General features: G+C 36.3%; 1 protein-coding gene across 1 annotated transcript in view; it reads left to right on the top strand.

Annotated features, from left to right (window-relative positions):
* Positions 1-15,803, top strand: part of USH2A (usherin) — a 372,299-nt gene that overhangs the window by 305,375 nt on the left and 51,121 nt on the right. Inside the window, exons 58-60 of the mRNA XM_041426677.1 lie at positions 4,846-5,004; positions 5,638-5,800; positions 11,677-12,031. Coding sequence (XP_041282611.1) covers positions 4,846-5,004; positions 5,638-5,800; positions 11,677-12,031 — 677 coding nt within the window. The remainder of the gene's footprint in view (positions 1-4,845; positions 5,005-5,637; positions 5,801-11,676; positions 12,032-15,803) is intronic.

The following is a 15,803-nucleotide window of genomic DNA, read 5'->3' as shown; positions in this document are numbered from 1 at the left end:
CAATGTAAAAAAAGTGCTTTTAATTAACAAAGTTTTGATGAGGAGGTACTTGTTCACAGTGTCTTTCTGTCTGTGGATATTAGGGCTGCTTTGGCATTCTGTCTTATCTGCTGTAATAAATTTGGATCAAATAATCACCCTCAGGATTAGTTACGGACACATCATATTACACAGACCTTCCTTTTGGATGGTTTAATTATAACTTATCAGCATCTGTAATATATCTAAGTCTTGTGACTTTATAGATATGTAGCATTTCAAAACTCCTGACTTAGCTAAAGAGCAAAGTGGCCCAGTAGTTGTTAAAGTGATGGATTCAGAAAAAATACTTGATGCACCTCACTCACTCTGGAAAATAGGGCTTTATTTTCTGAAATAGGTATTCCATTATCTTGTGTGCCATTGCCTCAGTGCACAGACCTCAGAGGTATGGTACATTTAACTGATATGCTAAGGAAGGATATGTTACAATTATTATGGAACAACTATTAGTAACATAGATAGAGGCAGAAGAACCAAATGGAAAAGAAAACTCCACTGTATGATTTCCCCAAGGTGTATCCATAAATTTATTGATAGGTAGGCAGGTAGCCATCCTGCATACCAGCTCATTGACAGCCCCACTGGTCCTCACTGGGGGTCTGATCCTTCTGTGTGTCTTCAGTTGCTGTTGGTGGTGACTTGAAAGCTGAACGTGCTCAAAATAGGATCCTGTCCTCTGCTCCTAGGATACCTGCTTCATATGTTAAAGATCATCTGGGTTAAAGTATTTTCTTCTTCATCATGTTATAACACTCTGTATATCTCTAGGTGTGCTTATCAGTTAGAATGACAGTTGTGTGAAATCTGGATTCTTACTTTATTCTTCCTGGGATCAAACATGGCATTTGAATACCATGTATTTGTCACAGCTTCCCCAACTAACCTGGTTTCTTGTGGATTAGCAAATGAAATTTTTGATAAGCCAATGTCACATTCTTTCATTTTTGTTTTTTTGAGTAAATTATTGTTTGCTCCATCTCTGTGTAAGACATGCTTTTCAAGTTCAATATCCAAAGTTCTGCATCTTGCAAACAGTCAGCATCTCCAGCTGTTACTGTTTTCAGAGTCTTGGTGGGAATACTTGATGAAACCAGGTTGAGACATCTGGATATTTGAAGCATAATGTAAATAGTTAATCTGAGGAAGCCAAATAGATTGTTCTGTTTTGTGAACTTAAATATTAAAATATAACTTTAAAAGAGATGATGTTCCTGTTTCAGTATTTGTTGTAAGTGAAAAAGTTTAGGTATTTTGCGTTAATTGTGATTGGACTTCATATCATAGTAAACAATTTTTCAGCAATTAACTTCAAACAGATTCTGAGTGACCAGTCTGTAAGTCTGTGCCTTTTTACTCCCAATTTTAAGCATCTTGTGCTACAAATTCTATTTTTGACCTACCTTGGTTTGAAGTACACAGAGCCATCAAACCTAATTTGCAGAGTTTTGCACAGAATTTCCATTAAATGTTATCCAAATATGCCCATAAAAAAAGAAGGATTTAATTTGATTGATTTGTCCCATTGCAAAATATGCACCTGCTGTGAAATGAAGTCACAGAGAAAAAAAAAAAAAAAGTGGAATGATTTAACTTTGTTATTTGTAAAGATAATCAGGGTTTTTCTGATTACATCTTAACTTCATAAATGTTAAATAACCTATCAGCATCTAGTTGTTGTAAATTATGAAAAAGAGTATTGCTGGGAATATTAACCAACTAAATCCTTGTTCTTTAGCGAACATGAAAATGTGTTATGGCAGGTTGTCATTGTGCTCATGGTAACTTTGACACCAAATAACAAAACTGCCATTTGCATTTAGGGTAAATTGGTTCACTTGTGCTTTTACGGTTCCTTTTATTCTGACATAAATTTATGAACTCTGGAACTAACCAAGTCGTGTGGTTTCCCAGATGACTTTAACAAATATGCCTATTTCATTTCCTTCAGTCATCAGAGTACACAAGGTAGTGGTTTCAGACTGGCTGCAGATGCTGAAGGCAGTTCTGAACAAAAGGGGTTTTTTGCAAGTTTCTGTGTTGTAAGAGTATGTATTACAGTTTTTCAGATTAGGAAGTGATCCTTTGATCTTTGAAGTTAATGAATTTGATCAAAGCATAGAAAGATTCCACTGGACATTGGATGCTTATGTGATTTTATTTGCAATTTCATTTTTACTTCTTGAGAATATTTTTTCTCCTGAGCATATTTATTATTGGTATCATTCCTAATATAGTGCAACATTATCACATTTTTAAGATTTTGTGTTTTAGCTGTTAGGTGGTTTTTAATAATTTCTGATATGGACTGAACACTGTCAAATGTTGTTGGATAGGTCATTTATTTTGAAAGAAGTGTCCTTTGCTGCATACTGATGGCTGGATTCAGCTGTCCTTCTTTATATTTAATCTTCCTTGGGAAGTCAAGCATTCTGAATAGTTTCAGTTTCAAAGGTTTCTGGTGATTTTTGCCTAGAATAAATGCACTGATGAAATGCAAAAAACTGAATTATATCACTCTCATAAAGGAATGGGTTTTTCTAGCTGAAATGTCTGGTCAGTTTTCAGGACTGAAGAAGAAGGGGACCTTAACTAGGAGACTAAATAAAGGTTTCTGTTGGTGTGCTCTGTACCATTTCAAACTCTTTCAGATATTCTGTTGCATACTTTACAGACCCTCCAATTATAGGGTGAAATGCTACTACTAATAATAACAGTAATAATAATTATTATTTGTCTTTAACAATATATTTTTAATTACTGGAAAATTTTACACTGCAAATTCAAGTGCAGTCTTCTGGAGCATTTAGTCTTCAATACATCAGGCAAAAAATAATTTACTTTGAGGCAAAACCAGTCTACCTCAAGATCACCTCTCAGAGGTTTACTCTGTAACATTGTCCTTGATTTAGAAAGTTGTATTTATGTTATTCCATTCTTAATGATTATATCTTGGTATTTTTCTTGTAACTTTTACACTGAGGAAGGAAATTTTACAGAGGAATTTCTGCATTTTTTGTCTCCTTCTCCCTTCACCTCTTCCAACAGCTCCTAACAACATCTTTGTTCTTCTGTAAGCTGTGCAGTTGAATAAGATTGAAGTCATGGCTCTACTTCAGGGCTATTTTTCAGCTTTTTAGTGTAATGGCATTTTCTTTGTCTAGCATCTAGTCAGGCAGCTGAATGTTATTTTTTTGGGATTTTTATATTCTTTTTTTCTTACGAGAATTGTAAAACCATGGTGTTTCAAAGATTTTTCTGATCTTTCAAAGTGCATCAGTTGTTCATAATACCAGAACTAAACTTGAAATCTCTGATTTCTTGCAAACTTCTGGTTTTTAGTTATATATATTCACATACATACTTAGCTAAAAATACCCGTCTAACAGAGGCACAACAGTGGAAACAAAATGCTCTTTGTAGCTTCAGGGTAGTAGAATCAACATGGATGCTTTATCAGAAAAGGACCAAAATTGTAATTAGGAGAAAAAGCTGAGTTGTTTCCTCAAGTTAAAAAAGGAAAGAATCTCAAGGTCTGGGCAAGTCTCAGAACTGCTCACAGGCATCTGGTCCTTGTTGCAGTCACAAAGACATCTCTGTGACATCTAAAGTAGGTGTTGTGTTGCAAGAGAAATGTGATTTTACTGATCAGATATATCTTGACTCATCTCAGAAATGAACCTTGTTTGGTCTGTACTTTGTCCTTTCTTAGGGCTGTTCCTTATGTGACTGCAGAATGAAGGAAAGACACAATACAATCTCTTCTTTGGTCATTCTCTTGGTTATATGAAACTGCTGCTGTCTGCACAGACCAATCTACAGTAGACAAAAATTAGAAAACCTACAGCCCATTTCCTAAAAATATATCAATGCCCAAGGGAACCAAAAATCAAACAAAACCACCAACCAATCAACCAAAACTCTTAGAGATGCCATGTGGAAGAAGAAAAGAGAACATCCAGAACATCTGCCTATTGTTTAAAAGGGGTGGTATATGGCTCAACTTGTTCTTCTGAAGGAACTGAGTTTTTCAGCTTCTCAAGAAAACTGGAAAATTAAGAACTGACAGCATGGGGATAGGAATTGATGGAGAAAATGTTTGAATTCAAATACTAAAAAATGAGAGCGTTATTTTTTTTTAACAAAAACAGAAAAGTTTGTTTTTACATAATTTAAAACTATATGTTTCTTGAATTCAAGTACCAAAATCTGAGAGGTTTTGTTGTTTTTGTTTTTGGTTTTTTTTGGTTTTTTTTTGTTTTTTTTGTTTTTTTTTTTTTTTAACAAAAACTGAAGCGTTTGTTTTTACATCATTTAAAATTACATGTTTCTTGGCTCAAGCTATTGAATTTTACTGGTGAAGCAGGCTAAGAACCTACACTCAGCTACTGCTGTTGGACAAAAAAGGCATAATTTGCTGAATGGTTGCAATTCACTTGTTTGATCATATGACTATTCAAACAGCAGTGCTCAGTAGCTGTTATTCGTCCAAAATATATAAAAGCTGCCTGGTTCCAAGTCATAAGGTTGGTCTTCCCAGAAGTGGCAATTGCAAAACAGGCATTGATTGAATTGAATTTTGATTCTTACCTAAGAACCATAATGTCTGTCTTCTACTTACAATCTGCAGATGGATCCATTTCAGTTTATATTTAAATGATTGTAGTTTTCAAAAGAAGCAGTAGGGAAAACCTCCAGAGGGGGCTTGCATTTAAAATTGCATGCGATGAATTGGCTCTTTGAAGTTGTTCTTTAACTGTTGTTAATGTTTCAGATAATCACTGGTTCCTCTCTGTTTCACAACAGGAATATTCATTGTCAATGTGCCTTTGGAATACAACATCCTTCTAAATGCAAGCAGTCCCACTTTGCTGGTGAAACCGGTAGGACGCGCACATTTTGCCTTTGTTGATGGCCTGGATCCCTACACCCTGTATGAGATAAGAATACAGGCATGCCAGAGTGGTAAGGCAATTTAAAACACTCATCTGTATGGCTGGAAGGGATTTTCCAGCTAGATGCAGCTCTGCAGAACAGATTACATTATTCTACATTGGAGTCAAATGTTTTTCTAGTAAAAAGAAGGCCTAGCACTGAATGAAGCATTAAATATTTTTCCATGTATCATGTGTGTACTTCTCCATATATAATGAATATATCAAATCAATGTCTCAAATATGTATTTTAAGTTGTATGTGCCACTTTATTAAAAGCTCTTCACAAGCAGCTTAAAGATCTTTGAAAAAGTATGTACAGAACTGAATCAGTTCTGTAACTATTCACCAACAAGAAGTGGTGATCATAAAGACAGGAGAGAAGAGCCCAAAAATTAGAAATTCTGTCTTTGATGGAAATTTTCAAAAATTATTGAGATAAGTATTTCTAAAATGACAATTTTGAACCAATTTGCTCCTTACTCACACTGCTGAAAATCAGTAGTAATTAATCAGTAGAGTTGTGGTAATTTAAATGAGTGTTTACTGGTGAAATGAGACATCATTTCCACCAACAGCTTCTTTACTTGATGTTCATTTGCTTTAAATGTATTTTTTGTTGAGGAAAAAGCTCTTATCCCTACACAAACATCTGTTTTTGTAGGTGGGTGTGGTGTGGGTGGTCAAACATATTCAAGAACAGCTGAAGCACCTCCCAGAGAACTGAGCCCACCTGTTGTTAAAGCAATTGGACCTGCACTCATAGAAGTGAAATGGGCACCACCCAGGAAACCAAATGGCATCATTACTAACTACTTTATCTACAGGTATATGCCCTTATCACCTCAGATTCTTAGTCCTACTTAACAGTTCCTTTCTTTATTCCTTGATTTTTTGGGAGGTGAAAAAGGGTGTAGAAGTATATTTGAAACAATATATATATATTACCTTTCAAATGCTAAGGTGAGAATCTGGTCTATGGATGGCCACGCTGGGAATAGGATCTCAAACAAGAATCATCTTCCTGAACTACAAATGACAAAAAGCATTTGAACGTGAAAGGACGTTTTAAATATTCAAGGGAACAAAAAAATCTTAGAAAAAGTTTGTAGGATAGACACTTGTACTGTGCTTACCCAGGCCACTAGGTACAAACTTCAATATTCTCTGATAGACAATTGAGAATTTTGTAATGGAAATAGGAGTAATTCACCAATTCTGAGACTTTTAAAAGCAGAAAAAGGTATCTAAGTTCCTAAAACAGATCAATTTTCCAAGATGTATTATGTTCCTAAGTAAGTAATCTGGACAGTGATTGCAGTGCACCTGTTTATGTACCTTGGTGTTTGTATTCATCAGCCCTGTGTAGGTTGTTGACTGATGCATTCTCACTTGCTATGAGAAGTTTCCTAAGTGTGAGGATTTTTCACAAATCCTGTGTGAGGATATTTCTGTACAGATAGCAGTGTTCAGGGCAGTATGAAACTAGTAGAGCACCGATCTCTTCTGTGCCTGTTGAGCCTTTGTTGAAAGCTCACTGAAGCAACCTTCTTGAATGGCTTCAGAAGTCAGAGAATATAAAACTCAAGCCATATGTTTGAGAGGGATTTAAACTCTGAAGTTCCTGGGTTTTCCAATTCTTAAGTATGTGTGGCAAGCACATGCTGGGCTTATCCTATCCCACAAAGACCTTGGGACTTTTTATTATATTAGAGATGTGACTGAGAAGACAGGAAATCCAATTACTTTTTGGACTCCTCAGTGATAATTAATATAAATTCATTCAAAGTTGTTAGTGGTCTCTAAAAATTCCTGCTGTCTTGAAATACCCTTTTGTTTGCCTTTTTTTAATTGTCTGATCAAAACCTCAAGTCCCTCCCCTGCATAAAGAAGAATAAAGTGTATGTTATAGCCCAAGACATGTCTTCACTCTGTTGGTTTTGTAAATAAAGCTGATGATTACCGTTGCAATTCCATGGCAACCATAGAAAAGGAAAACAGGAAATATAATGCAGAAAGCCTGCTTCAGTGAAAAATACTGTAAATTGAATTTGACAGCATTTGATGGCATTTGATTATTCTAGTCACAGCCAAACAATGATATAAAGAGTAATATGAAACAGAATGTGTTACTGCCTAGCAGACTCAAAAGCAATAAACCTTCCTCCAATGTGACACAATCACTTCACAATCATAATTGTAGCCTGTTTGATACCTCTGAGTACAGCAGAAGGGCACTGACTGACATAGATACATTTTGTTTTTTATTTAAAGTGAAATGAAAATGGCGCACTGGGGCTCCAGATACAATCGGTATATTCACCTACATAGGCATGAATCACTTGGCAGTTATTTCAGCTGAAGTTTAAATGTGCTTAGACAACAACAATATCAAATCTTTCTCAGATAGCTGCAAAAAAATCAGAAATGGGATGTAAGCAGATAGTTCTTTTTCATTTTGTTGCCACACATGGCCTTACATAGTTATAACAGCAAGACTGCAGTATTTCTATGGGAGGTTATGGAATGTAATTTCTTCTTCAGTATGTGCCTCTTCCTTACTGCATCATCACCAAAATAAATTCATTTAACTCAAAACCTGGAATGCTTGGGGACCTAGTGTGTGTGCAGATCTCTGCATTAAAGTGGCAGGACTCATGCTTTCCTCTAGCATCATAAAACTACTCCCAAGTTTGCAGCCATTTTGCTAGAAACCAAAAAGTTAAAATGTTATTTTATGATAGAGGAGATAGTGATAGTTTCTTTTATTATTAAAGCGGCTTTAAACACAGATCTGAAGCTTTTAAACTTTTCTAACAAGACCACAACTTAGAAGATTTTGTGAATGAGAAAAGATCTGGTTCATGAGATAATCAGCTAATCTAAGTTCTGTTCCAATTCATCATGACATAACATTGCTCTGCCAACGACAGAAGTTGCTACTCTGAAAAAAAAAAATATTATGAAAAGAGATTATATATATATTTGGTGCTGAATTTTAGTAAGTTATAGGTCACATGAGCTAATTGTACTGCTCTCTGTTGATTAACAGGATGCACTGTGTAGGAGGCACATGACCTGGCCCTTACAGACATGCTGCCTGTAAAATTAAAAGTATTTTGGTTGGTAACTTCCTTAAGGGAGTGTCTGAATTTTTCTGTCAAACTGTCTATGTCCTGCCCAGTAAGATTATATTATTTAGTGTATATTTGTGAGATTGAAATGTAGCTCTCATTAGGTGAGCAGTCCTGTTGGTGAAAATGTAGCAGAAAAATCAAAACACAATTTAAGAAGACATGTCTCACTGGCTGTCATGACTTGCAGTGGAGAGGCCTCCAGACCGACTCTTTATGATTAATTCATTACTTAATCGTATACCCTTAACCGTGAGTTGTACCCAAGACAGCTTCCAAGGAACATATGTTGCTGGATGGTTTAATATAGGAATCCCTATGGATGGTTATGTCATTGAATACAAGAACTCCTGAAGGCTTTTATTTATACCTGTAATTGATCTAATACCCAATCTAAACTAGTATATTACATGCAATAACTTCAAATTCCTTCTGTTCTTTTTATTTTTTAATCAAAACTCATGTTTAAAAAAAAATGTCCCAAGTTATGAAAGCTACATTACTGTAGATTGCTTGAATACAAATGCAAGTGAGGTTTCTTTGTTTAATTAAATGTGAAGCTGCAGAGGGGGACATTGCTAATGTTGCATTCTTCCCCCACATTTGACAGCGTGATTCTCTGATTGTTTGAATTTTACCCCAAGACTTGTCAGTGTTCCTAAAAATAACTCACTGTTAAGGAAAGCAGCAGGCACTGCTAAAACATGTAATTTAGTTGTATGGTGAAAGGTAAATATGTGAGGAATAATTCTGGTTTGACCCTCGAGACCTCTGGGATTTGCCGCCGCCCTGCACACAGGGAAGCCGAGGGGCGAGCACTGCAGTCGGCGTTGCTGCAGCACAGCTCTGGAGTTAACTGTCACAAAGGAGATTATATCCTCCTTCTTGTATCATCTGCCTCAGATTGGCACTGGGGCAGGGAGAATTTGCCCTTATAAAAATAACTATCTGAACATCTTCAAAGTGAATGTAAGCAGCAAATCAGACTATGCAAATTAAGAGATGACTTCCAGCTCTTGGAAATGCTATTCTCTCCTTTGCAGCTCATTGTACACAAGAAATACTTCCAGTTAAATTAGCAGCTGAATCTTAAATCTTAAAGCAATTGAAATGATTACAGATTGTTCAACCACTTCTGTTCAAAGTTTATTCATACATGAAGATATTCTGGTTTTTAGCACTACAGATGGAACCGTTTACCTAACCATAAGTTTCATTCATTAAATATTCAGCAGTAATAAGATCTAAATACTTAACCAGGGTACATTGTACAGCTTTGCCTGTGAATCAGCTTACAGTTGGTGGCATATTTGATCATTCAGTGTGAAAAAACTGTTTATCACAGAGTGTAGAATATTTATAAAACATAAATTTATGTATTCATTTGAGTCCCATACTGTTTGGTCAGCAAGACACATTAAATATGACTTTCTTGCATTAAAATGTACTCTCTTTTCCCTTATTTACAGATATTTTTTTAGACATGTTTTTGGGTACACAGAGAAAAGACTATATTTTTAGGTGCAGGAGAAAGACGTAGTAACAATTCACATTTCAAAATTATATGTCTTGCATTACGTCAGTGAATACTATCCAAGGGAGAGGTCTGCAGCAGGCTTAGCTTGCCATTATAATAGAGCATGGGCAATTGTATTAAAAACTGTTGCTGGAATTTTGGAGACAATGGGGAGTTTTGGACCCTGAATTTTACAGAGACCAGGAATTTCTAGGGAGTCTTTCCTGCTTCTTCTATCTGCCAGTCTTTGCCCAGTTCTGCCAACCAACCCTCAGTATCAACATATCTTACAATTTGCTTATTTCACTATGACAGAGATATTGTGCTTCAAAACTCTTTTTTTGTTTTTTTTTTTTTAATCACATTTTAACAGTGTCCATATAGTCTGCTTATCTCAGAATTTATCAAAACTTACTTAGTTTCGTATGAGAAAATAATGTCTTTGTTCCTGCTTATATATGCATATACACAGAGGATGAATAAACAGCTGTGTACACACTTGCATTCATTATGTTCTTCATATTTGCATGTTAATACCTGGGAATACATTATTACAAGCAGCTAAGATTATCAGTTTTTAAAAAATCAATGTTTTTTTATTAATAAATTAATTCCTGGTTTGACCTAACAAGATAAAATCCAACAGCATTCTTTGGAACACAGATTTTCTCTTGCCAAAGAAATGTTCTTCAGCTTCTGGTGTGTGTGTAGTGATGATGACACCCAGTAGCCAGACAAACCAATTTTACTTCTGCAAATTTGGCCTACTTGCAATAAAAGTGGCAGATAATGTAATTTGGATTTTTGTTGTTGGCATGGAGGGTGAAAGCGCTTTTATGTTCTGCAAAAGCCAGAGTTCCTGTGAAGAGATGGGGAAATACTTAAATTCATGTGCAGTGCAGCCCAACCATCACTGAGATTTATCACAGTGTTTAAATGTAACCAACTTAATTTCACACAAACATTTTTATGCCAAGTGAAAGAATTGATTTGATAACTCTGTTTTGAAGATGAGTACTCAGCTTATTAAAACTGCTGTAAATTATATAGAAGAAGGGGGCATATTACAAAGGTGCTGAGGATCATCTGTAATCTCTGGTACTCCCCAGGTCCAAGGCAAGCATATCTGCAGTAGTAATGCTACATATATACATATATACATATATACATATATATGTATACGTGTGTGTCTACGTATAGATATATGTACATATGTACAAAAAGAAAAACCCGTGGTACAAAACCCAATAAAATTATTTTTCTTCGTGTGTCTCAGGTTTGCATTTTTAAACAAAAACAGTGTTGGAAAAAATATGTTGTTTATTACAGAAAACATTCCGTGTGATATTTTAATGAGGTTTGGTGGTGGAGCTGCAAATTTTGCTAAGTTTATGCACAAGGGATTACTTACTCAATTTGCAAGAAACAATGGGATATTTAGTGTGAGCAAAACAGATTTTGAAAGTGCACAGCTTTAGTTTTGAGGGCATGATAGAATATTTATCCCTTATTCATTAGATAATATTTTTCTCCAGTGAACTGGTCACAAGTTTTCCATAAATGAGGGATTCTGAGGTGAGTAGCTCAGTAAATAAATTGATTTTCAGAAATGCTGAAAACTTGCACCCATATTTCAATTTAAGTTATTGCTTAGCAAATACAGATAGATTTAAAATTTCATGTTCTAAGTTCTGAAAGTCTCATTTGTGGTCTGTTCTATCCTAGAAGGACAACATGCTGTTGTGTTGCTGCTCTGCTGCCCTGGACTGTGACAGCACACTTGTTTGCCACTTTTTATAGTATTTGTCTAGATAAAGGAGAATAACTGATTGCCTCAAAAATCTCTTCTTCACTACTCAGAACCCAACACAAATTCAGGGAAATGCTTTTAAGATGCAAAGATAGGTAGTCAGTTCCTTGTGGATGTGTAATGTACGGAAATAATTTCTGTATTTTTCTGATACAAGTTGAACTTGGAACTTTAGGATCAACTATTCCGGAACTGCTGAAGCGGTTTTCTATTTTAAACACATTGCTTTTGATTTAATTCCAGACGTCCTGTGGGCAGTCAAGAAGAGCTGCTTTTGTTCATCTGGACTGAAGGAGCTTTGGAATTCATTGATGCGTCCGATACTCTCCAGCCTTTTACTCTCTATGAGTATCGTGCCAGATCTCAAAATTCCATGGGGTCTGTGGACAGTTTGTGGGCTTCAATCCAGACTCTGGAGGCTTCCCCATGGGGCCTGGGCGCCCCTTGGGCACAAGCCACAAGCGCGTACTCAGTGCGGTTGAACTGGACCCAGCCGGTCTCCCCCAATGGTGTCATCTCCTTGTACCGAGTGGTCTACCAAGAGAAACGCAGTGACCCAACGTTCAGCACCCCAGCTGTCACAGCACTCACCGTAATGGTAAGAACTGGACCTCAAAACCAGTTTTAAGATGTTTTACTCTGCTTTGATCTCTTAACATCTTAAATCTCATCTTAAATCTGCCTTAACACTGGTTAGAAAAGTGGGGTTTCCAATTACCTGTTGTTTTGTTGGTTGAAGTTTTGTGTTTGGCCCAATGCAGACTGAAACATTTCACATTAATATTGGGTTTCTGGTAGAGGCAAGTAGATTACTCAGAAGCATGGATGTGTCATGTCTGGAGGAGTTAAGCACATCCATTTGTCAGCCTTGCTCTGAAAATACTGTCCTGAACTTTTTGTCTGACTGACAAAATAGTTTCACAAGACCTGCACGAAGAACAGCAGTATCACTCCTCCTTGTATAGAATTCCATTTTTTATTTCAGTTGGAATCATAAAGTGAATGAATTACTTAGTAATTACATACTTTGTATATGCAACCTATTTGCATGTTCCCCTCATAATTAATCGGTAATAAAAGCAGTTCTACTTTTATTTCCAATTCACTTACTTATATTGGAATGTTACTTTGCCCTGTTGATCTGTCTTTCCCTTCCCTTTCTTTTCCTGTTTCTATTCAGTATGTGAAAGGATAGATTTCACATACGCATTGTTTTGTGAGCTGACTAACAACATTGTGTAAACCAGTGACAGAAATGGTTGTGTTTTGTGCATTTATCACTGTTCCTCCGCCCTATTGCATAGGGGGTATATTGCATTCTAGTCTTTCTATCGCAAGACAGGTTGGACTGAACTGTTGTATATTAGGACAGCTTGTGTACTTGATTGTCTTCTGAAAAGAAATTTTAAAAGTTTAAGGAAGTTGTAATGAAGTTTGGCTTCCTCAGCAGTGCCACCTCAAGTTCATAAACCTAGAATCTTCATAGTCCATGGTAGTATTAAATAATACCAGAAATCCCCTAAATTCTTTATTATCCCAATTTTGAAGTATGTGGTTGGCAATTCAAGTAAGATCCCAAAAAGCTTTCTCTGGAATACCCAATAGTAACCTTTGAATAACTTCCTCAGACAAATCTCCACATGACACAATGGAAGAAGTTTCCAGCTTGGTAATCTTACATACCTTTGATCACAGGGTTTCAGACCAGTTTTGTGTCTAGCTTCCTAAATGGATTAGGTTTGTAATATTTTTTTTTTTCTGAAAAGGAGAACAGTTTCTGAACAGAGGTATAGGAATAATATACTTTTGCCTTCTGAAGCAGTTGCATTCACATTGCACAGCATGCCAGGCTTAAAAAAAGTTGATTGGGATTATAAAATTCAGTGGCACTTTGGTACTTAGCTCCCTTAACCGCTTTTAAGAAAAATTACCACTGTCATAGCTGTGATGATGCACCTAAGATTTTAAAACTAGTGAAAAGCCAGGGCTTCTCCTGCTACTCTGCTTCAGCAGCGTGCAATGTGTTCTGAGCAACAGAATTGACCTGGCTGGTCATGCATTGCAATGTCTTCTAAGCATGCCAACAACAACAGAAAATGTCCAAGATGGTTGTACTGTGGGCAATAAAACCTAACAAAATTGTATTTTAAATAATGTTGCTACAGTGTTTCTTTAACAGCATCAGTTAAAAGCCTTTTAGATTAACAAGCTATTATTTACTGAATTAGTATTTTCCTGGCTCCAAAATCCTTTATTTTTCCCAAACACTATACTGAATCAAAATGACATTCTGGCAGCATATGTATAGCTGTTCTACTAGCATTGCAGCAAAGCTAGCTCGTATGGTTTTTCTACTGTTCTTTGTCTTGAACATGGGTCAATTATGGTATTTGCTACCCATTTTTATTTAAAATATTACACTACCCTTTGGGGACATATTTTTTGCACATCTCCTCCATCAGTTGCACTTACTTTAAGCTGTTGCAGCTGTATTAACTGAGTAGAATTGTTGCTGATTTATACCAGGGACCTGAGATCTGAATCCTGCCTCTTCTGAATATAGCAGAACAGCTAAAGCTTTGAATCAAAGACACTGACATAAAGTGCATGGAGTCATGTTATCAAAGATATCTGCAGGAGGTTAGATCAGTTATCCCAGCAGGCAAAAACATAGACACCAACTTTCAAAGTTAGAAACACTAAAAATAGAATTTTGTCATGAAATTGCTGATATACCCTTAACTTTAGCTTTGTGAATGCAATACTTTAATTAAAATGTAATTTTATTGAAGGAACTAGAATTCCAATGGTTAAACTTCTGCCCCTTTAAAATATAGCCTTCATGGGTACTAGGCTAAATAATTTAATCTCCTAAAGCATCTCTATTGGAGCTCCCTCATGGGATATGCCATTAGTCATTCTTTCTCACAAGCTTCCATGTTACAAGTAAGACTTAAAGTATTAAGAAAGCAATGAGTTTGGTCCTTTATTTAATCTGTTAGACTCCGTTCTTATCCCATTAGATTATTCCAGAAAAAAAAAATAGTGCCTAGAATCTCAGTGGCTGATCCCACCCTTGCGCTTGTTGGTTGCACCCTGGTTGCCTGCCCCAGGACATAAAGCTCGACCAAAACTTAGAGGAGAAATACTATCCTTGTGGCACTGCAGGATACAAATTAAGCTTTTGCTAATGTCCCTGCAGACTGTTCTTATATAGCAGCTTATTTTCCATCCATTTCAGAGACAAATGAAAAGCATCTTCTGGGTTTTCAAACAATTTAACAGACTTGTCCACTATACTTCCCTCAAATCCAGCTATTTACTCCCCATTAAGACGTATTTCAGTTAATATGTCAAAGATGTGGCTGTCTGGTACCTTAAGGTTATCACTGACCCCTTGAAATTTTACACTGCCTGTGGAGATAAAAATGAGAACTCAATTCTCAGAGCAAAAGCTGCTACCCCTGAAATGAAAGGAAGGTGTCCTGCACTGTTAGAAGCCAGGGACATATACATGAGCCATTTTGATTCTTCACAGTTAGAGAGCAGTGTCACCCATTTCCTTAGCTTGTTTGACCAGGAGTGTAGTGATGTTCGGTGACAGCGAGTTAAACTGACATTCTGGTTTATTTGCAGAGCAAAGTCAAGTCAAGACTGGTTGCAGCAGCACAAGTGTCTCCCACAATGTCTTTTCAGTTCATTTTAACCCTCTAAAGCAGGAATCATATTTAGTGTCTTGAAAGCATTAGCATGAGACAGATGTGTTTATAGGGGAGTGGATTTTCAGTTGGTTCTCATTTACAGAAATCTGCATAAAGTGACTAGATTGTCAAAGTAAGCATCTCTTGTGAACTTAGGATTTAAGCCTGTGAACCCAGAACGCAGCTGATTTCATTATAAAGCCAATGAGTGCCTGCCAGATGTCATCAAAACATCACAGCTCTTTAACCGCTGTATTCCAAATGCTGCTGTGAGGTAGAACTGTGGGTAGGTTTGGACATTTCTTGATAGACATTTTGTGGGTCTGTAATGCTATTTTTCCCATGACAATTATATCAAATGTTTGGTTGTTTATTGGGAGCAGGAGAATTCAAAGCCAGGAAGATGAGTAAAAAAACATAAAAATAAGTAGCTGTTCAAAAACACTTGGAGAAATCAAAGCATCCAGAGGGTTAAAAAGGAAAACTGCCTGTTATGCTCATTGCCCACCAATTATTATTATTATGTAGAATCAAGGTCTCACTGTGTTAAATTCACTTCAGCCAAGTGTAGATCAAAGTGCAACATGCTTTTTAGAGGCTGCAAGAGATTAAGCATTATAGGTCTTATTCCTGGGAAATCCTGTACCTCTGCACAGGTTTTCTCACAAT

This window comes from Onychostruthus taczanowskii, unplaced genomic scaffold (genome assembly GCF_017590055.1).
Source record: "Onychostruthus taczanowskii isolate IOZ18803 unplaced genomic scaffold, ASM1759005v1 scaffold93, whole genome shotgun sequence".
Taxonomy (NCBI): domain Eukaryota; kingdom Metazoa; phylum Chordata; class Aves; order Passeriformes; family Passeridae; genus Onychostruthus; species Onychostruthus taczanowskii.
Note: the sequence above shows the minus strand (reverse complement) of the source record. Positions and strands in the feature narration are given on the sequence as shown.